A 23,388-nucleotide genomic window follows, 5' to 3' on the forward strand; every position below is an offset into this window, starting at 1 on the left:
AACCCACACAAGGAGGCATCTTGTAGATTTCTTCTTTAGTACTCTACAGGAACTTTTTTGATTCCTGTGCCTATGGCTCTACTATAAAATGTCCAAAAGAAACTAGAAAAAAATAAAATAAGAAACAAAATATGGTAGTGCTAGTGCTAATCTAAATAATGAGCTCAGACACTGTAGCTCGAAAATATCTGAAAATAAAGAAAAGTATGAAAGATAGCCGAGATAGCAAAGCTAAGCAGAGAAGCGTCTGAACGGCACAGAAGCAGGAAGCAGAGTCTAAAGGTAGGTCACGCAACAGGACAATGACCCTAATCACACAAGTCTTTTTAGCAAAAAATAGTTAAAGAAGATTAAAGTTAATGTTTTGGAATGGGGCCAAGTCAAAGTCCTGACCTTAATCCAATGAAATTTTTGTGGGCGGAGCTAAAGTGAGCAAATAATGTGAGAAAATACACCAACATCCCAGAGTTGATGCTGTTCTGTACTTCCAATTCTAAGCCAGTGATCAACAGTTTACTTGATTTTTTTCAGTTATTGCTGCAACTATATGTTTTTGCCACTCACAAATATGTAATATTGGATCATTTTCCTCAATAAATGAATGAGCTAGTTTACCATTTTTGGCGAAATTTGTTTAATTGGATTCTCTTTATCTACTTTTATGACTTGTGTGGAGATCTGGTAATGTTTTAGATCATACAGCTCTGTAAAAATGAAGAAACTACATAAAAACAGTGATTTCTTTATCATATAAAAGAAAACAACAATGTTCATTTTACTTAAACATATACCTATAAATAGAGTAAAAAAGAGTTCAGAAATCAATATTTGGTGGAATAACCCTGTTTTGGTTTTTAAATCACAGTTTTTTTTTCATGCATCTTGGCATCATGTTCTCCTCCACCAGTTTTACACACTGCTTTTGGATAACTTTATGCTGCTTTACTCCTGGTGCAAAAATTCAAGCAGTTCAGTTTGGTGGTTTGATGGCTTGTGATCATCCATCTTCCTCTTGATTATATTCCAGAGGTTTTTAATTTGGTAAAATTAAAGAAACTCATCATTTTTAAGTGGAATCTTATTTTTTTCAGAGCTGTATGCACTGTGCGTCAGTAAGTGAGTAAAATAAGATGGTATGTTTGTGTAGTTGTGAGTATGGGGCTGACTGTGCGTCACCTTTGACTGTAGCTAACGAGAGCAATTAGCATGCAGCATGATATTACACTCGACATAATGCCTGTTATTATATAGGTGTGTGTATGTGTGTGTGTGTGTGGATGGAAGCCTTTTGTTAGTGGATGTTGAAAATAGCACCAGTTCGTCTTCACCACTGTAATTAACCCCGCGCTACAGTGCCGCACGGAAACAACCGGAAAACCGTGAAAAGAGTGCGTTGCACGTATTGCACAAATCACGTAACGTAACCCGGTTCCAGCAGTACAGGGGCTTTTTTTGCCCTGTTAATTTGTTAATTTTGACCCTTTTTGTTCAGTTTATTGTTTAATAAATTGTTTTAATTGTTTATTGTAATGGTTATTCAGTTGGTAACACTGTAACAAACAAGTCTCCTTTATAAAGGGATATTATGTGCGGTTTATGAAGGAGTTTATTAATGGTTATTAATTAAGTTGTAAATCTTTAGAACTAGTTCTGATATGATTTGAAATAGTTGTTTATGTGTTTATATTTATGCTTTATCTTGATTTTAACTATGCCCTATGCTCCCTGTTGTTTCTGAGTAATTACTGAGTAAATACTGTGTACTTATAGAGTAAGAACAGTAAAAATCAGTTATGGTTTGGGTTTATTAACCAATAATATGAAACCTTGTGGTTTTCGTGTATTAATACAGGCTGTTCCCTGATTCAGTTTTTAAATTAATGCCAATATTCAATAATCAGAAATGTGTCTGGGCTCTTTAATGGTTAAAAATGTGAAATATGCTTTATGGTCATGTGTTTTATTGTATTATTTTGTCTGAACAGTTGTGTAGGGGTGAGTGATTGGTGAGTGATTGGTGCAGTGGTGTAGGGGTGAGTGATTGATGCAGTTGTGTAGGGGTGAGTGATTGGTGAGTGATTGATGCAGTGGTGTAGGGGTGATTGATTGGTGAGTGATTGGTGCAGTGGTGTAGGGGTGAGTGATTGGTGCAGTTGTGTAGGGGTGAGTGATTGGTGAGTGATTGGTGCAGTGGTGTAGGGGTGAGTGATTGGTGAGTGATTGGTGCAGTGGTGTAGGGGTGAGTGATTGGTGAGTGATTGGTGCAGTGATGTAGGGGTGAGTGATTGATGCAGTGGTGTAGGGGTGAGTGATTGGTGCAGTGGTGTAGGGGTGAGTGATTGGTGAGTGATTGGTGCAGTGGTGTAGGGGTGAGTGATTGATGCAGTTGTGTAGGGGTGATTGATTGGTGAGTGATTGGTGCCGTTGTGTAGGGGGCGGAGTCAGTAACTGTTCTCTGTTCTGGTTCTCTGCAGATCATCGCGTATCAGCCGTACGGTAAATCGGTGGACTGGTGGGCGTACGGCGTGCTGCTGTACGAGATGCTGGCCGGTCAGGTGCGTCTGCAGCTCTTCCTCTCTTTAGTTTTCTCCTCAGGTGTGTCGGTGTCGTCCTGGTGACTCATCCTGCGTGATGAGCGCTCGTGATGCTGCTGCTGCCCTGCGTCCTCACAATTACACCATCAGTCCTGCCCAGACCAGACCTGAACTCACCAGACCTACAGCAGAACCCAGAGACAGCAGAACACAGAGACAGCAGAACCTAGAGACAGCAGAACCCAGATACAGCAGAACCCAGAGACAGTAGAACCCAGAGACAGCAGAACCCAGAGACAGTAGAACGCAGAGACGGCAAAACCCAAAGACAGCAGAACCTAGAGACACTAGAACCCAGAGACACTAGAACCCAGAGACAGCAGAACCCAGAGACACTAGAACCCAGAGACAGCAGAACACAGACACAGCAGAACCCAGAGACAGCAGAACCTAGAGACACTAGAACCCAGAGACACTAGAACCCAGAGACAGCAGAACTCAGAGACAGCAGAACCCAGAGACACTAGAACCCAGAGACAGCAGAACCCAGAGACAGTGGGACCCAGAGACAGCAGGACCCAGAGACAGCAGAACCCAGAGACAGCAGAACCCAGAGACACTAGAACCCAGAGACAGCAGAACTCAGAGACAGCAGAACCCAGAGACACTAGAACCCAGAGACAACAGAACACAGACACAGCAGAACCCAGAGACAGCAGAACCTAGAGACACTAGAACCCAGAGACACTAGAACCCAGAGACAGCAGAACTCAGAGACAGCAGAACCCAGAGACACTAGAACCCAGAGACAGCAGAACCCAGAGACAGTGGGACCCAGAGACAGCAGGACCCAGAGACAGCAGAACCCAGAGGCAGCAGAACCCAGAGACACTAGAACCCAGAGACAGCAGAACCCAGAGGCAGCGGGACCCAGAGACAGCAGAACCCAGAGACAGCAGGACCCAGAGACAGCAGGACCCAGAGACAATAGAACCCAGAGACAGCAGAACCAAGAGACAGCAGATCACAGATACAGCAGAACCCAGAGACAACAGAACCCAGAGACAGCAGAACCCAGAGACAGCAGAACCCAGATACAGAAGAAACCCATAGACAGTAGAACCCAGAGACAGCAGAACCCAGAGACAGTAGAACCCAGAGACGGCAAAACCCAAAGACAGCAGAACCTAAAGACTGTAGAACCCAGATACTGCAGAACCCAAAGACGGCAGAAACCACAGACAGCAGAAAACAGACACAGCAGAACACAGAGACGGCAGAACCCAAAAACAGCAGAACACAGACACAGCAGAACCCAGAGACAGCAGAACCTAGAGACACTAGAACCCAGAGACACTAGAACCCAGAGACACTAGAACCCAGAGACAGCAGAACTCAGAGACAGCAGAACCCAGAGACACTAGAACCCAGAGACAGCAGAACCCAGAGACAGCGGGACCCAGAGACAGCAGAACCCAGAGACAGCAGAACCCAGAGACACTAGAACCCAGAGACAGCAGAACCCAGAGACAGCGGGACCCAGAGACAGCAGAACCCAGAGACAGCAGGACCCAGAGACAGCAGAACCCAGAGACAGCAGGACCCAGAGACAGCAGGACTCAGAGACAATAGAACTCAGAGACAGCAGAAACCAAATACAGCAAAATCCAAAGACAGCATACCTCAGAGACAGCAGGACCCAAAGAGAGCAGAACCCAGAGACGGTTAATTGCTATAGAACTTTCTACAGAACCCCCTAAAAACATTTAAACACAAATTCAGATTCAATTTATTAATTTATTTGTATTTTTTGTAGTAAATAAATACTGAAGTGATCTATCAGACTATGAAGGAACACATAAGGAATCATGTAGTAACTTAAACATGTTTTTTTTTTCCTGGGCCTGGTCCTGATGAGTGCCGTTTCCATCATCGTAACGTTTTTTATGATCTTTTTTTGCAGTGTTCCAGGTATTCCAGGTATTTCATTATTTAGGAGTATTTTATCCTCTTCAGAAACACAGATGCTGTGAAGTATCATATAGAATTTAATTGTGATATATCAAGTATCACAGAATCACAGTATTGTGATATATCGTGATATTATTGTGGGGAACGTATTGTGATATTGTTATCATGGGAAACGTATTTAAATATCGTTATTGTAGAAAACATGCCGTGATATCATTATTGTGTGAAATATATCTTTATATAATCGTTATTGTGGGAAATTATTGTGAAATCATAGTTACTGTAGAAAATATATTGTGATATTATCGTTACTGTGGAGAATATATTGTAATATCATCATTATGGGAAATACTATGTTACTATGATAGGGAAAATGTTGTGATATCAACATTATTGTGTGAAACGTCATTATTATATCATTATTGTGTGGAACGTATCGTGATATCGTTTTAGACGTAAACGTATTATGATATCATCATTATTGTGGGAAATATATATCTTTATTTCATCGTTATCATGGGAAACATATTGTGATATAATCGTTATTGTGGGAAATATATATATTTTTTTCATCGTTACCATGGGAAACATATTGTGATATAATCGTTATTGTGGGAAATATATATCTTTATTTCATTGTTATCATGTGAAACGTTGTGATATAATCGTTATTGTGGGAAATATATATCTTTATTTCATCATTATCATGGGAAACGTTGTGATATAATCGTTATTGTGGACAATATATATCTTTTTTTCATCGTTATCATGGGAAACATTGTGATATAATCTTTATTGTGGAAAATATATATCTTTTTTTATCGTTACCATGGGAAACATAGTGTGATGTAATCGTTATTGTGGGAAATATATATCTTTATTTCATCGTTATCATGGGAAACATATTGTGATATAATCGTTTTTGTGGGAAATATATATCTTTATTTCATCGTTATCATGGGAAACATATTGTGATATAATCGTTTTTGTAGGAAATATATATCTTTTTTTCATTGTTATCATGGGAAACATATTGTGATATAATCGTTATTGTGGGAAATATATATCTTTATTTCATCGTTATCATGGGAAACATATTGTGATATAATCGTTATTGTGGGAAATATATATCTTTTCTTCATCGTTACCATGGGAAACATATTGTGATATAATCGTTATTGTGGGAAATATATATCTTTTTTTCATCGTTACCATGGGAAACATATTGTGATATAATCGTTATTGTGGGAAATATATATCTTTATTTCATCGTTATCATGGGAAACGTTGTGATATAATTGTTATTGTGGGAAATATATATCTTTATTTCATCGTTATCATGGGAAACATAGTGTGATATAATCGTTTTTGTAGGAAATATATATCTTTTTTTCATTGTTATCATGGGAAACATATTGTGATATAATCGTTATTGTGGGAAATATATATCTTTATTTCATCGTTATCATGGGAAACATATTGTGATATAATGGTTATTGTGGGAAATATATATCTTTTCTTCATCGTTACCATGGGAAACATATTGTGATATAATCGTTATTGTGGGAAATATATATCTTTTTTTCATCGTTACCATGGGAAACATATTGTGATATAATCGTTATTGTGGGAAATATATATCTTTATTTCATCGTTATCATGGGAAACAATGTGATATAATTGTTATTGTGGGAAATATATATCTTTATTTCATCTTTATCATGGGAAACATATTGTGATATAATCGTTATTGTGGGAAATATATATCTTTATTTCATCGTTATCATGGGAAACATATTGTGATATAATCGTTATTGTGGGAAATATATATCTTTTCTTCATCGTTACCATGGGAAACATATTGTGATATAATCGTTATTGTGGGAAATATATATCTTTTTTTCATCGTTACCATGGGAAACATATTGTGATATAATCGTTATTGTGGGAAATATATATCTTTATTTCATCGTTATCATGGGAAACATAGTGTGATATAATCGTTTTTGTAGGAAATATATATCTTTTTTTCATTGTTATCATGGGAAACATATTGTGATATAATCGTTATTGTGGGAAATATATATCTTTATTTCATCGTTATCATGGGAAACATATTGTGATATAATGGTTATTGTGGGAAATATATATCTTTTCTTCATCGTTACCATGGGAAACATATTGTGATATAATCGTTATTGTGGGAAATATATATCTTTTTTTCATCGTTACCATGGGAAACATATTGTGATATAATCGTTATTGTGGGAAATATATATCTTTATTTCATCGTTATCATGGGAAACAATGTGATATAATTGTTATTGTGGGAAATATATATCTTTATTTCATCTTTATCATGGGAAACATATTGTGATATAATCGTTATTGTGGAAAATATATATCTTTTTTTTATCGTTACCATGGGAAACATATTGTGATATAATCGTTATTGTGGGAAATATATATCTTTTTTTCATCGTTACCATGGGAAACATATTGTGATATAATCGTTATTGTGGGAAATATATATATATTTATTTCATCGTTATCATGGGAAACGCTGTGATATAATCGTTATTGTGGGAAATATATATCTTTTTTTTATCGTTACCATGGGAAACATATTGTGATATAATCGTTATTGTGGGAAATATATATCTTTTTTTCATCGTTATCATGGGAAACATATTGTGATATATTCGTTATTGTGGGAAATATATATCTTTTTTTCATTGTTATCATGGGAAACATATTGTGATATAATCGTTATTGTGGGAAATATATATCTTTATTTCATCGTTATCATGGGAAACATATTGTGATATAATCGTTATTGTGGGAAATATATATCTTTATTTCATCGTTATCATGGGAAACATATTGTGATATAATCGTTATTGTGGGAAGCATTAGTATGTAGGTGTTGATTAAAAAGTTTTAATTGCTTTTATGTAATATATTCAGCCTCCTCCTCTCTGTTATCAGGTGCTTTGGTTGGTGTTTAAAGGAATCTTACACTGTTCGTCTACTTTTGAACTAAATGCTTAAATTGCTGCTTTTAAATTCTATTCAAATCTGTTGCCACGGTTACCCAGTAGGCCGTCCAATTACCCGGCCCGGTGAATCTGAGCTCTTACGCAGGCGGCGGCTTCTTTAACACCCCCGTGCTCTGGAGTTATATAACACGCTGCTGCTCCAGCGACGGGGGGGATCTGTTATATATTTTTATTCACTGTTCAGATTCCAAATAACAAAAAAACATCCCAAATTTTCCCACAGCCTCCGTTTGACGGCGAAGACGAGGACGAGCTGTTCCAGTCCATCATGGAGCACAACGTCTCCTACCCCAAATCCATGACTAAAGAAGCCGTTTCCATCTGTAAAGGGGTGAGTAACAGAGTAACAGTGCAACCGCCAATCAGAAAAACATAGAACAGTATGGAAAATGGAATTCCAAATTCCAAATAAAAATATTCTCATTTAGAGCATTTATTTACAGAAAATGAGAAAAAGATGCAGAGCTTTCAGACCTCAAATAATGCAAAGAAAACAAGTTCATATTCATAAAGTTTTAAGAGTTCAGAAATAATCAATATTTGGTGGAATAACCCTGTTTTGGTTTTTAATCACAGTTTGTTTTCATGCATCTTGGCATCATGTTCTCCTCCACCAGTCTTACACACTGCTTTTGGATAACTTTATGCTGCTTTACTCCTGGTGTAAAAATTCAAGCAGTTCAGTTTGGTGGTTTGATGGCTTGTGATCATCCATCTTCCTCTTGATTATATTCCAGAGGTTTTTAATTTGGTAAAATCAAAGAAACTCATCATTTTAAGTGCTCTCTTATTTTGTCCAGAGCTGTATATATTAATAAATGAAATTAATTTGTATTAATATAAATAATATTATATTATATAAATAAATGTAAGTGGCACAATGTGGAAATGTGTTATTTGAATTGATCTATACTTTGTTGTACTAAAACAGTGTGTTTTATTTTATTAATTCAGTTTATTCAGATTCTTCCTTCTTACTGTGATTTTAATGTGTAGCAGGTTTGTTTAGTTGTATCATGCTGTTGTTTTATCAGGCTAAATAAGAGGCTTAAAACTTCAGTAAATTCACAATTTCTACACTTTAATTCATTTTCTAATTGTAATGTAAATGTCGATGTTTAGTAAACTGAGTTTATTACACTGCAAAATAAATTCACTCTGTATTTTACAGTTGATGACGAAACACCCGTCTAAGAGGCTTGGCTGTGGTCCAGAAGGAGAGCGAGACATTAAGGAGCAGGCCTTTTTCCGCAGGATCGACTGGGACCGACTGGCCAACAGAGAGATCCAGCCCCCATTCAAACCCAAAGTAGTAAGTGTGTGTTCTCAAAAGGTTCTCAATCAGGCTCTTAGGATCTCAAACTGGCTCTCAGGTTCTCAATCAGGTCCTTAGAGTCTCAGACAGAGCTTCAGGTTCTTAATCAGGCCCTCAGGTTCTCAATTAGGCCTTTAGGTTCTCAATCAGTCCCTCAGGTTCTCAGATTGAGCTTCAGGTTCTCAGTCAGGCTCTTAGGTTCTCAAACAGGCTCTCAAGTCCTCAGACTGGCTTTTAAGTTCACAGACTTGCTCTTGGTGCTCAGACTGGCTTTTAGGTACTCAATCTGGCTCTCAAGTTCTCAATCAGTCCCTCAGGTTCTCAATCAGTCCCTCAGGTTCTCAATCAGGCCCTCAAGTTCTCACTTAGGCCCTCAGGTTCTCAATCAGGCCCTTAGGTTTTAAATAAGGTCCTCAGGTTCTCAATCAAGCCCACAGGTTCTCAATCAGGCCCTTAGGTTTTAAACCAGGCCCTCAGGTTCTCAATCTGGCCCTCAGGTTCTCAATCAGGTCGTCAAGTTCTCAATCAGGCCCTTAGTTCCTCAGACTGGCTCTCAGGTTCTCAGATGGAGCTTCAGGTTCTCAGATGGAGCTTCAGGTTCTTAGACAGATTTAGGTTTTCAATAAGGCTCTCAGGTTCTCAGACTGGCTTTTAGGTTCGCAATCAGACCCTCAAGTTCTCAATCAGGCTTTTAGGTTCTCAATCGGGCTCTCATGTTCTCAATCAGGCCCTCAGGTTCTCAATCAGGCTCTCGTGTTCTCAATCAGTCCCTCAGGTTCTCAAACTGGTCCATAGGTTCTCAATCAGGCTTTCAGGTTCTTAAACTGGTCTTCAGGTTCTCAGATAGGCCCTCAGGTTCTCAGACAGGCCCTCAGGTTCTCAATCAGGCTCTCATGTCCTTAGACTGGCTTTTAGGTACTCAATCTGGCTCTCAGGTTCTCAATCAGGTTCTCAAACTAGTTTTTAGGTACTGAATCAGGTCTTCAGGTTCTGAAACTGGTCCTCTGGTTCTTAATCATGCTCTCAGGTTCTCAATTGGCCTACAGGTTCTCAATCAGGCCCTCAGTTTCTCAGACTGGCCATTTGTAGCTCTATTCAAGGTCCCAGTACATCTAAACAATCTTAAGAAGGGAAGGTAGCAGTGAGAACTGGTGTTTAAGACGTTAAACTGGTCTTCAGGTTCTCAATCTGAAGCTCTGGTTGGTTGATATTATTGTGTATGATGATGAAGACACACCCACAGTGGGAATCCATGTGTGAAACGAGCTACACAGGACCGCTCCTGCAGGTCTGAGGGTAAAGAGTTCAGCAGTGAATCAGCAGCAGAAACCCTGCAGTCATCATATACTGTAGAAGTGTCTGACTCCAGCATGAGTCACGGCTTTATGTCCTTCCTGAAGGAATAAAGAATTTCATAGAAGACAGTGGGCAGTTTCTCAGCATTCAGCGTCTCATTAAACACCTTCAGACAGAGCAGAGAGGTCCTGAGATATATCAGGATAAGAGGAAGGCAGGGAATGTTTAAGATTACAGATTATTCTTTTATTAAAGAGTTTTATTAAGGGCGCTGCTTTAATTTTGAGGATCCAGTTTCATTTCCATGCCCAGATCAGCTGATATCACGTTTTTAATAAAGCACCTTTAGCTGAAATGTCACCATTCATAATTTATTTCTTTGTGCATGCTGAACATAATCCAGTTCTTCATCTAAAACAGCTGAGATATCATCTTTCCAATATTGGACTCCAGAGGTAGATTATTGTAATCAGACTTGCAGTGTGTATGGTATTTTATACAGTTATTCTATCCCATGGTTAGCCTCTAAAAGGTGCATTTAAAATGCTAATTTTCTCCAAAAATGGACAGGGAACCTTATGTATGAATTGTGGTACACATCGCTCAAAAAATCTGTCAAAATGATTCACTATGACTTTGTTAAGCTATGAGGTGAGTCTTACATATGGCGTCACATCAATGTCAAAAGTCGAGGGCGCAAAAATAACAGGTGAAAAAAATTAACCAGCGTGTTTTAACATTTTGCGTGTATAAATTAACTTCTCGTGAGCACAAATGTGAAACTAGCGCGCAAAAAAAAAAAATGGTGTTCACGCTGAAGAAAATGTTGCTTTCAAGCGTCATTTTCTCTTCTCGGGTGTATTTTTTTTTCTTGCGCTCTGTGTGAATTACCTGCAGCAGCAGTTTGCGCTCGACTGAGCGTTTTGCGCTCAAGTTTTGAAAGGGGTGGTTTTGACAGTTTGGGGGCGGAGTCAGGGTCTCAGCGAACGCTATTGGCCGATATCTCCAGGGTTCCTGATGGACCACCTACCTCCACGAGCCAGAGGAGGGCAGGGAAAGAGAGGCGGCAGGAGAATTAGCTAGCTGGCTAAGCTAACATCCAAACAGCCCGCTCTCCGGCGCGCTGGTTCTGTCTGCCTGGGTTTAGTGCCCGGAGCGATCGCTCACCAGCTCTGTCTGCACGGCATCAGTGCTTAGAGCAGCCCTTAGATAGATAGATAGATAGATAGATAGATAGATAGATAGATAGATAGATAGATAGATAGATAGATAGATAGATAGATAGATAGATAGATAGATAGATAGATAGATAGATAGATAGATAGATAGATAGATGGATGGTTTATTTATACTTTATTGATTTTTTTTCAATAATCTGACATTACATTTATAAAAAATTTACATTTCACAATACAATATCCAAAAAACAATTACAAAAGCAAATATATATCAAAATTTTAAAAAAGTCCATTTGTATCCTTTCTGCTGATAAATGTCCAAAGTTCTTTTTCTTTTAAGTTCCGTTATGATTTGTTTAAAAACAGTGTCGCTGGTGATTTCATGATTGTTCAATACAATTTTGCATCTTGTTTTCCATAATTTATATTTAACAATAGAAATGATCAACCACAAAATTTCTCTTTGAGGTACAGTGAGGCTCTCAGTAAAAATCCCATATTTTATTGTTTTTAAATCATACGTAATTTTTATTTGATCGTTTATCTGTTGTAATTTGTTCCATACAGCTTGTGATCGATAACAGTGATAGATAAAATGATCTATTGTTTCTGTTTCTGAACAATTTAAAATGGGGCATGTTGGACTTTGTATTTTGTAATTCCATTTGATGTTTTCTCTTACTGCGAGTCTTTCGTTAGCTATTAACCACATAATGTCTCTCGTGTTTTCAGAGATTTCTTTATTAAAAATATAATCAATTGCTTGTTTTGACTCATCATTATTTAAACCATTATATAAAACCATATCACCATAATTAATTTCATTTATTTTTTTATATATTTTTTTATTTGAATCGAAAACCCAATTTATTTTGTGTCCTTTATATTTGTTTACAAAATCAGAAAACATTAATTTATAGTATGGAATTAAATTTCTACTTGTGCCTTTTTTTTCCTTCCAATTTGTTATTTTTCCCAGCCATTCTGCCTGTCTATAGATTGATGGATGGATGGATGGATGGATGGATGGATGGATGGATGGATGGATGGATGGATGGATGGATGGATGGATAGATAGATAGATAGATAGATAGATAGATAGATAGATAGATAGATAGATAGATAGATAGATAGATAGATAGATAGATAGATAGATAGATACTTTATAGATCCCGAAGGAAATTTAGCAGCCAGTAGCAGTTACACAACACAGTAGAAACAAACAAACAATAAGTGTAGTACAATAAGAGAGCACAGTGATGGATATAAGACTCTAAAACTATAAAAGAAAAATTCTAAAACTGAGAAATATATACATAAATATATAAATACAAAACGCTATACAAAGTGTGGAAGTAATGAGTCGTAGATATGAAGTAGTGCAGTAAAAGAATAATTTAAGTATAGGAGATAGCGGGTATCAGCAGATATGACAATATTAAACATAAACCTGTGCAGGTGTTGTATTTAAGTTAGGTGCGTAGTGTAGTGACCGGGGGTGCAAGTGTACAGGGTGTACAGTAAAGTGACAAAGTTTCCAGGATTGCAAAAGAACAGTATATACAATAAAAAGGCAAAGGAGTCGCAGGGTGTAGATGTGTAGGGTGTTATTCCAGTACAGATAAAAAGGCTGTGGTTCTCAAACTGGCTTTCAGCTTCTCTATCAGATCCTCAGGTTCAGAAACTAGACCTCACATTCTCAATCAGGCTTCAGGTTCTCAGTCAGACCCTTAAGTTCTCAGACTGGCTTTCAGATTTTGGACTGGATCTCAGATTTCAGGCCCTTGCTCAGGCCCTTAAACTGGTCCTCAGGTTATTTCACTGGTCTTCAGGTTCTCAGGCTGGCCCTCAGGTTCTCTATTACAGCTTTAGGTTCACAGCGTGGCTCTCAGGTTTTGGACTGGACCTCAGGTTCTCAAACTGGCCATTTGGGACCTATTCAACGTCCCAATACATCTGAAATTCTTAAAAATAAAATGTAGGGAGGAGAGCTGGTGTTCATGCCTTAAAACTTGTTTTCAGGTTCTTTCACTGGCCTTCAGGTTCTCAATCAGGTCATCAGGTTCAAAACTGTCCGTTTCTATCTCTATTCATGGTTCCAAACCATCTGAAAATCTTAATAATGAAATACAGGGACGCTTTAAAGAACCCCAGGCTCTCATTTAGGCCCTAAAACTTGTCCTTATGTTCCCAAACTGGCTTTTTAGGTTCTCAATCATGTCCACAGATTCACAGACTGACCCTCAATGTAAATCTGAGCCTAAATAAAGAACGATGATGACATTATACGTACAATTTAATTTGCATAATGTGGCATTGCCTGTCTGGTGGTGTAGTCGTTGCGTTATCGTACACTGCAGTGATGAAGCTGAATGGTTATAAATGGTGCAGCTCTACTGTAGGGAGGAGAGTAAGAGTGAATGAGTGTAAAAATGGTACATTTGGTTGCATCAAAAGCATCAAAAAGTGTCTTTTTCTGACGCGAATCATTTTCCTGGGATGACCTGGGTCACCGCCGGCCTGCGTCACCCTCTTCCTTTTGCGTCTTCCTTTTCTTTCTTTCTTTCCTTCCTTCACTTCCTCCTGACTCTTCATCCACAGAGAGGGTCTAAAATAAGAGCGCCTGCAGCTAAAAATATTATTTACCACCATTCTGTACAAAAAGCTGCTGTCTGAACGCATCACTCTCACAGCGTTACTGCAGGTTTATGAATAGCAGGACTGTACAGAATAACACCGGGGGCTGAACTGTCTCGTCTACAGTCCTGAGAACACTGGAGTAGCCGTGATTGGTCGGGATCTGATGGGAAGATGCTCTGGTTAGAACACTAACAAAAATTATGAGTAAAATTTACTTTAAAAAGTTTTGCAACTTTCTGCATTTGCTTTTTTTAATAAATAAAATTTTAGATAAATTTAAGTAACTTCAACTCGGTTTCAAAACTTAAATGTTACACAGAGTAAATAAGAGAACTGAACTTCAGTCAATCCTTTCTTTTAGTAAACTTTACTTCATTTATTTTTACTGAATCAATCCTTTCTTTTAATAAACTTTACTTCATTTATTTTTACTGAATCAATCCTTTCTTTTAGTAAACTTTACTTCATTTATTTTTACTAAATCAATCCTTTCTTTTAGTAAACTTTACTTCATTTATTTTACTGAATCAATCCTTTCTTTTAGTAAACTTTACTTCATTTATTTTTACTGAATCAATCCTTTCTTTTAATAAACTTTACTTCATTTATTTTTACTGAATCAATCCTTTCTTTTAGTAAACTTTACTTCATTTATTTTTACTGAATCAATCCTTTCTTTTAGTAACTTTACTTCATTTATTTTTACTAAATCAATCCTTTCTTTTATTAAACTTTACTTCATTTATTTTTACTGAATCAATCCTTTCTTTTAGTAAACTTTACTTCATTTATTTTTACTGAATCAATCCTTTCTTTTAGTAAACTTTACTTCATTTATTTTTACTGAATCAATCCTTTTTTTGGTAAAATTAACTTCATTTATTTTTACTGAATCAATCCTTTCTTTTAGTAAACTTTACTTCATTTATTTTTACTAAATCAATCCTTTCTTTTAGTAAACTTTACTTCATTTATTTTACTGAATCAATCCTTTCTTTTAATAAACTTTACTTCATTTATTTTTACTGAATCAATCCTTTCTTTTAGTAACTTTACTTCATTTATTTTTACTAAATCAATCCTTTCTTTTATTAAACTTTACTTCATTTATTTTTACTGAATCAATCCTTTCTTTTAGTAAACTTTACTTCATTTATTTTTACTGAATCAATCCTTTCTTTTAGTAAACTTTACTTCATTTATTTTACTGAATCAATCCTTTCTTTTAGTAAACTTTACTTCATTTATTTTTACTGAATCAATCCTTTCTTTTAGTAAACTTTACTTCATTTATTTTTTACTGAATCAATCCTTTCTTTTAGTAAACTTTACTTCATTTATTTTTACTGAATCAATCCTTTCTTTTAATAAACTTTACTTCATTTATTTTTACTGAATCAATCCTTTCTTTTATTAAACTTTACTTCATTTATTTTTACTGAATCAATCCTTTCTTTTAATAAACTTTACTTCATTTATTTTTACTGAATCAATCCTTTCTTTTAGTAAACTTTACTTCATTTATTTTTACTGAATCAATCCTTTCTTTTAATAAACTTTACTTCATTTATTTTTACTAAATCAATCCTTTCTTTTAGTAAACTTTACTTCATTTATTTTTACTAAATCAATCCTTTCTTTTAGTAAACTTTACTTCATTTATTTTTACTAAATCAATCCTTTCTTTTAGTAAACTTTACTTCATTTATTTTTACTAAATCAATCCTTTCTTTTAGTAAACTTTACTTCATTTATTTTACTGAATCAATCCTTTCTTTTAATAAACTTTACTTCATTTATTTTTACTGAATCAATCCTTTCTTTTATTAAACTTTACTTCATTTATTTTTACTGAATCAATCCTTTCTTTTAGTAAACTTTACTTCATTTATTTTTACTGAATCAATCCTTTCTTTTAGTAAACTTTACTTCATTTATTTTTACTGAATCAATCCTTTCTTTTAGTAAACTTTACTTCATTTATTTTTACTGAATCAATCCTTTCTTTTATTTAAATTAAAGCTTTGTGTGGCTAAAATTAAAAACTAAAATTAAAAGCTGTGACCATGGCTAAAATTAAAGCTCTGTGTAGCTAAATTAAGACTAGGACAGTGGCTGAACTGCATTTAGCAGGGCATTATTACACGTGTTGTAAAGACCGTTATTAGTTTAAAAAAATAAATAAAAAAAACATTTCTAACTGATGGGCGTCTTCCTGCCTCCTCGTGTTGCAGTGCTGTTAGCCAATCAGAGGCAATTTTTTAAGGCTTGCATGTATGAACATTCATAAACAAGAGCCATAATCCTATTGTTTCTCCCCCCGCCCACTCCTCCACCCGACTAAAGCAGTGTTATACCGGATCACCGGAGCACAGACAGTTCACATGGCATTCATTCATTCATTCATACTAGAGACACAACTAGACATTTTAAAATGAATTAAAAAATTATAGAAAGGGACTTTTAAGAGAGTTTATCTTGCTAAGGCATGATATTTTGTGATGTATGGATGAATTTTAACTCTCTACTCATCTCTCTCTCTTTCACTGCAGTGTGGAAAAGCTGCGGAGAACTTCGATAAGTTCTTCACGCGTACCCAGCCCATGCTGACTCCGCCAGACCAGCTAGTCATTGCCAACATCGATCAGAGCGAGTTCGCCGGCTTCTCCTTCATCAACCCTCAGTTCCTCCACCCCACCGTCCACGGCAGCGTGGTATGAGGACCTGACGCACCACCCAAACCCCAAAACTCCAAAACCCCATATCTCCAAACTCCAGAACTCCACAGTGCAGCGGGCGATGGCCTCCGCCCCTCTACCGACTCTATAAACCCGTCGATACTGATAAACACTGACAACCCTTTACCAGAGCGGACTGGAGCGGAGGCCCAGCGCACGGGGGAGGGACTCCTCGGGCCGAACGGAGCGAAAGCATCACTAAAGCAACAGCGAGCATGTTTCTACTGTATGTCTGTGTGACGCAACATATTTAATCGTACGTGGCAGCGTTTCGTAAGTTCACCATCAAAGGTACGAAGGCTTTACAGCACTGACTGACACCATGCAACAACATCGCACCCTGATAAAGGAGAACTCCAGTGTGGAATTGACTTTTGTTGTAGTAAAACATGATAAAAAGTACTTACAGTACCTTTCTTCAATAGCACCCCTCCACTCTCCAGCAGCTTTCTGAGATCCAGTATTTTTGGGCTTTAACGGGACATATTTGGCCCCTGCAGATAAATCACTTTTTACATCGTTATTTAGACTCAAAGTAGCTTCACACCTCATTGGTAGAATCTGGAGAGCTCTGACATTTAAAACAAGGCATGTAGAAGTTTAGTTAAAAAAAACACTGTTGTGTGAAGATACAAAGTTGGACAAAGAAACTGAAACACCTGGTTTTAGAGCACAGTAATTGATTGTGGTGACGGACAGTTCTGGTGGAAACAGGAGAGTTGAGGTGCACATTGAATTCTGCGTGATTTGATCAGCCGTGGTTTTATGTTTTTTGGATACAATCCGGGTTAGCACCCGAACATCCCTTTCAGACAGCTTCCTCTTACAGCGTCCACAGTTAATCCTGTTGGATGTGGTTGGTGCTTCTTGGTGGTATGCTGACATTACCCTGGATACCGTGGCTCTTGATGCATCACAAAGACTTGCTGTCTTGGTCACAGATGCTCCAGCAAGACGTGCACCAACAATTTGTCCTCTTTTGAACTCTGGTATGTCACCCATAATGTTATAGTGTGCATTGCAATATTTAGAGCAGAACTGTGGTCTTACTCTGCTAATTGAACCTTCACACTCTGCTCTTACTGCTGCAATGTGCAATTAATGAAGATTGAACACCAGGCTGCTCCAATTTAGACATGAAACCTAAAATCCCACACTAAAATGATGACAGGTGTTTCAGTTTCATTGTAAAATATGCCTCATTAAAACCCAGTCTAAATCCTTTTTGGACAAAGTAGACAAAATTACTGGATCTCGGGAAGCTGCTGGAGAGTGGAGGTGGGATATTTAACATAGGTTAGCACTCTTTATCAAGTTTTACTACAACAAAAGTCAGTTTCACACCGTAATTAGTTTGATTGATCAATCGCAGTGACTGTATATAAGCATGGACACTGTGGTTCAATTGTGTCAATGCCATTCCTATTTCTATTCTATAGAAATTAAGCCGCAACTGTTCGATATCTTGGCAAATTTGCAACCAGAGCTCTCCTAGAGTCTCAGCCCGCCTTCATTGAGTTTACATTAGAACAGAAGCAGAGCAGAGTTTTCGACTATATTCCCAATTACTCCAGTTGCACTGCAAAAAAATCTGTTGGCAAAACTAGAGAAAATATATGTAAATTGAGACGCAAATGCCTAAATGAAGCAAAAAATCTGCCAATAGGGTGAGCAGATTTTTTTGTTAGGAAGATTTCTTAAAATGAGCAATCACAAAGTCTCAACATGAGTAAAGTAAGACGTAAATCAAGCCAAAATTCCTTATTTTGTGGGTTAAATTTATACAGAAAAATCAGAATAACTTGGCTCGTGACTTTTTGTGCCTATTTTGAGTTTAAATTACTTAAAACGAGGTGAAAATTCTAAATAAGACTGAATTAGATTATTATTCAAAAAATTAGTAAAGCAATCTTACACAAAACGATGCTTATTAAGTCAAAAAATCTTATCAGAGAAAAAATATAAGATTTATTGCCTTGAAATTATATTATTTCACTTGCTAAGATTTAGTTTTTTGCAGTGTATGGATAGCAAATATATGTCTCAACAGTTAAAATGCTGTTTATTATTAAGTATTTTGTTAAGATTTCTGGGGGAAAAAATTAAATTTGGTAACATTAGCACAGAGAAAACTAGCTGTGGTCATGCATCATACTGCAACCAGCCAGCAGGGGCGCTAGACCAATAGACCTGTAGACATATCGACTTTTGGTGAATTAACTTTTGAATTCACGATGTTGAGAGACGTTAAGTTTTTGTCCATGCTTATATACACTCATTAATCAGTACCGTCATTTATTATTTTCGCAATATATAACATTAAATTAAGCAGTCTTTGCGTTAAAAAGTCGATAATTGATTGACAGTTGATTTGCTGATTGATTAAACAGCGTATCAGCTAGTCCTGAAGCAGAATTGGTTGTAATTGGTCAGTGTTGTAAACCCTGTGTACAGTATGGGATAGTCCAGTAATTGTAATATAACATTAATATTAATATTAATATTAAAATGCTGGCACGTTTTCATCATGGACCCCCGGCACCCTCCTCCACATCCTCACCATCCCCCGGTGTGCAGCAGCAGCAGCAGCAGCAGCATGTTGACATGAAACAGGTTTTTGTGTCTCACCCATGTTCCTTCCCTCTTATCTACTGCCATTTCTAAACTTCTGCAGATATAAATCCATAAATATATACACTATATAGGCAAAAGTATTGGGACACCCGCTAAATAATTGTTTAATTGGATGTTAAGGGTATTAATAAGAGTTTATTCATATTGGATTTGATTGAATTCAGCGATAATTAAATTAAATTTGTATTTAAACTGCATTTTTAAGATGTTTTTGAGTATTGGATAGAGCGCCATCATTCCCCAGCTAAAAGTATTTGGTTAAAAGAACATTTTCTCAAGGTATAGTAGACCTACTAGTTTCTCCCTGAGTCTCAGCCCGCCTTCATTGAGTTTTCAGTGCATTTTTATACAGTATTATATTCCCATTTCCTCCAGAAATACTAAACCATTTACATTTCCATTAAATTACAGCATAAAGCTCAGCATAGAACTATTGTTTAACTGGAAGTTAAGGGCATTAATACGAGTTTATCCTGCTTGGAATTGATTGCATTCAGTGATAATTATATCAAATTTGCATTAAAACTGCTTTGTTGGGAAGTATTGGATAGTTGGAACTTAAATGGTGAAATAATTGTTAATGCAACCAACAGCACATTGATCACCACATGATCAATAATAGTGTTATTGCTAATTAGCTAACTATTATCTAACAGCTCGTCTACAATTTTCCAGCTACAGTATTTGAGGTAATGCAGGCGATTCTAGGCAAGGTTGTCTGCCAATCACTTTATCAGTTTATCCTCCTATAAGTGTAGCTCCGACGTGGATGATAAACACACAGACTACAGTCCGATATACTCATCTCTGAATGGCGAAAGAGCTAGTGCTTAGCGCAGTTAGCAGCTAATGCTAATGCTGCTCCAGCAGTGCTATCTGGGGTTAGCAGCAGGCGACAGGCCAGTAATACTCACCTCTGGAAGGCCAAAGAGCTAGCGTTTCGCATGGTGCGGTTAGCGGCTAATGCTAATACTGCTCCAGTCTTAGAGCTGGAGAAACTTTACTGAAACTCCTGTATAACTCTGTACTTCAGTGTATAAGGAGCATGGGATCCTTCCCTACAAATGTTATAATGTTAGCTGGACCACTATACTATATATTGGAATTAGCATGGTGTAGTCCTAATCTATTGGCAGTAATTTTTTACACCATCTATACAAGCTAGGAGTCTACACATTTCTTTTTGCACATCTATGTCAGCAATGGATGCAACATTTATTAGACTGGGTGTCCACAAACTTCTGGACATATAGTGTATATACATACAGTAAATATACATAGATATATATAGATATATATTTGTAAATTTTCAAAAAAAGTATGATATATTGTTATAGGAGTGCCAAAATATAATAAAGTGCATTGAAAGGTTTTATAATTCCCAGTTAAATATATATATATATATATATATATATATAAATATATATATATGCATAAAGCTGAATTTCCTACTTTCCTAAGCTCTTTAATGGATGTTTTCTGTTATCTGACTCAGACTCTCTTGCACCGTTCTGTTTCCCGCTAGTTTTGTTAGCGTAGCGGTTATTTAACTTTACGTTGTGTTTCTGATGAACCACTGGAAGCTGTTGTTTGCGGCAGCAGCCGGCATGCCATACACTGTATATTCAAGGCTATAATAATTACTATAATAATAAGGAACTAAAGTTAAATAAAGGGCATAAGGTAAATACATATTAAAGTAAATAGCTTGTGTGCATGATTAGCCTTATAGCACAGCCTGTTAGCTTGGTTCATACTGACTGCAACAAAGTACTGAGGCTACGTTCACACTGCAGGTGAAATAAACTGGTTTAAATCTGATGTCATCACCAAACTTATGTTTATTATCTTGATTATGAGTATGATTATCTTTATAATGTGATCTAGAGCTCTGTAAAAACATTTCTCCCAAATTCTAAATAAAAATATTCTCATTTAGAGCATTTATTTACAGAAAATGAGAAATGGCTGAAATAACAAAAAAGATGCAGAATTTTCAGACCTCAAATAATGCAAAGAAAACAAGTTCATATTCATAAAGTTTTAAGAGTTCAGAAATAATCAATATTTGGTGGAATAATCCTGGTGGTTTTTAATCACAGTTTTTTTTCATGCATCTTGGCATCATGTTCTCCTCCACCAGTCTTACACACTGCTTTTGGATAACTTTATGCTGCTTTACTCCTGGTGTAAAAATTCAAGCAGTTCAGTTTGGTGGTTTGATGGCTTGTGATCATCCATCTTCCTCTTGATTATATTCCAGAGGATTTTAATTTAGTAAAATCAAAGAAACTCATCATTTTTAAAGTGCTCTCTATTTTTTTTTCCAAAGCTGTATTTCTGCTTTTCTAATGTCTGTAGCTGAGCTTATAACTGATAATGCTTTACAGCTCACTGTAAAAGGTCTAAAAAAGGTCTATGTGTATTGCCACGCCCACTTTTTTAAAACTAATTTTATATTTAGAATAAGTGTTGCATCAAAAGCCATCTAATTAGTTAGTTTTAACAATCAGTCCAAATATTTATTTAGGTCTGAAACCACACTGAACCCCTTCCTCACTGCTGTTGTCCATTTTCTTTCTTTCTGATTGAAGTAATAAAATTAGATAAAAAAATAATCAGTTTTGGGCCACTTTTATCTGCAGTGTGAAGAAAGCCTGTGATAAATCTGTTGTGATGCAGTGGATGTTTAATGCAGAAATGCTCAGCTGTGATGATCTTGTTCTGCCAATTCCGATAAATGTGAAAAGATCAAATATATTACATGAAAAAGTTGAAAGAAACATGTTTTTGATTTGATTCATTGAGGCTGCTTCTCAAAATGACTAATTTTAGACTTTTAGAAGCTTTTTGACTTTTAAGAATTGTATTTTAAATGAATGCTTACACTACCATTCAAATGTTTGGAATATTAAATATATTTGCAATTTAAATGGACCCTAGAAACTGTTTTTACTTTGGTAGAGTTTAACCCTTTTAGACCTGAATTACTTCCAATGATGGACACAAATCTGAGAATGCACAGAAAAGAAGATTCTAATAATACTCTACTATAACACATAACACATAAAACACATAACACATTAATCCAATGAACTACAATTTTTTTATACTTTTAATTAATATTTCCGTTGCATTTGAAGCCTGTGTGTAATATATTATATTTCATATTGACCTCTTTATAAAAAAAAATACAAACTGGAATAATTGTAAAAAAGTCTGAAAAGCTATGCTATGCTAGGCTATGCTAGGCTACACCATTTTGTTAAATTTTATTTGTTTTATCGTTTTTGTTATACCATCATGTTAAAAGCTATGTTTTGCTTTTTGTTGTTCTTTTTTAGTTAAACTAACAAACAAAAAGACTTTTAAAGAGTTAAATTTTTTTTTTTTTTTTTAATAGACTAGGCTACGCTAGGCTAGGTTATGCTACGCTAGGCTAGGCTAGGCCATGTGTCAATGGTCTGTTTTGGTGCTGCAAAACAATAAAGTTAATAAAATGCAGAGCTTTTCATGATTTTTTAAATCTAAAAACCTCCCGTAAATGAAAAATCATAATAACAGGGTTGTAAATAAGCATGTAAAGCAACATCTGAGCCTTTTTCTTCCAAAACAATATCACATGTCACTCTCCAGTGAAAAACTAGTATCTCCATTGTTTGTTTATTTTTGTTTGGTTTAGTTTTTAATTTATTTTCACTGTATTAAAATTTATTGATGAACAAACCAAGAGAAATACTTAAAAATGACCCAAAATAAACTCTTTTACATTGACTCATTAAATGTTACCTAGGTGTTATATTTATAAGTTGCCACTTTAAAGATAATTGGTTTCATTGGACAGTGATGATATGCACTGATTATACAGCAAAGACGTGCTTAAACACTCAGTAAACACGCAATTGATTGATACTTTAATATTTCTAGTTACAATAAATAATGATAATAAATTATGCAATGTGCTTTTTATGAAATGTTGATTATAACTATAACATTTCTGAGAAAAGTTTTTTTTTTTTTTTT

General features: G+C 36.0%; 1 protein-coding gene across 2 annotated transcripts in view; it reads left to right on the forward strand.

Annotated features, from left to right (window-relative positions):
* Positions 1-23,388, forward strand: part of prkcab (protein kinase C, alpha, b) — a 217,513-nt gene extending 194,125 nt beyond the window's left edge. For both annotated transcript variants that reach the window (XM_049468131.1, XM_049468132.1), the window contains 4 exons: positions 2,475-2,555; positions 7,788-7,895; positions 8,736-8,876; positions 16,546-23,388. In XM_049468131.1, coding sequence (XP_049324088.1) covers positions 2,475-2,555; positions 7,788-7,895; positions 8,736-8,876; positions 16,546-16,713 — 498 coding nt within the window. In that variant the 3' untranslated portion in view covers positions 16,714-23,388. The remainder of the gene's footprint in view (positions 1-2,474; positions 2,556-7,787; positions 7,896-8,735; positions 8,877-16,545) is intronic.

Source organism: Astyanax mexicanus, chromosome 19 (genome assembly GCF_023375975.1).
Source record: "Astyanax mexicanus isolate ESR-SI-001 chromosome 19, AstMex3_surface, whole genome shotgun sequence".
In the NCBI taxonomy this organism is placed as follows: Eukaryota; Metazoa; Chordata; class Actinopteri; order Characiformes; family Acestrorhamphidae; genus Astyanax; species Astyanax mexicanus.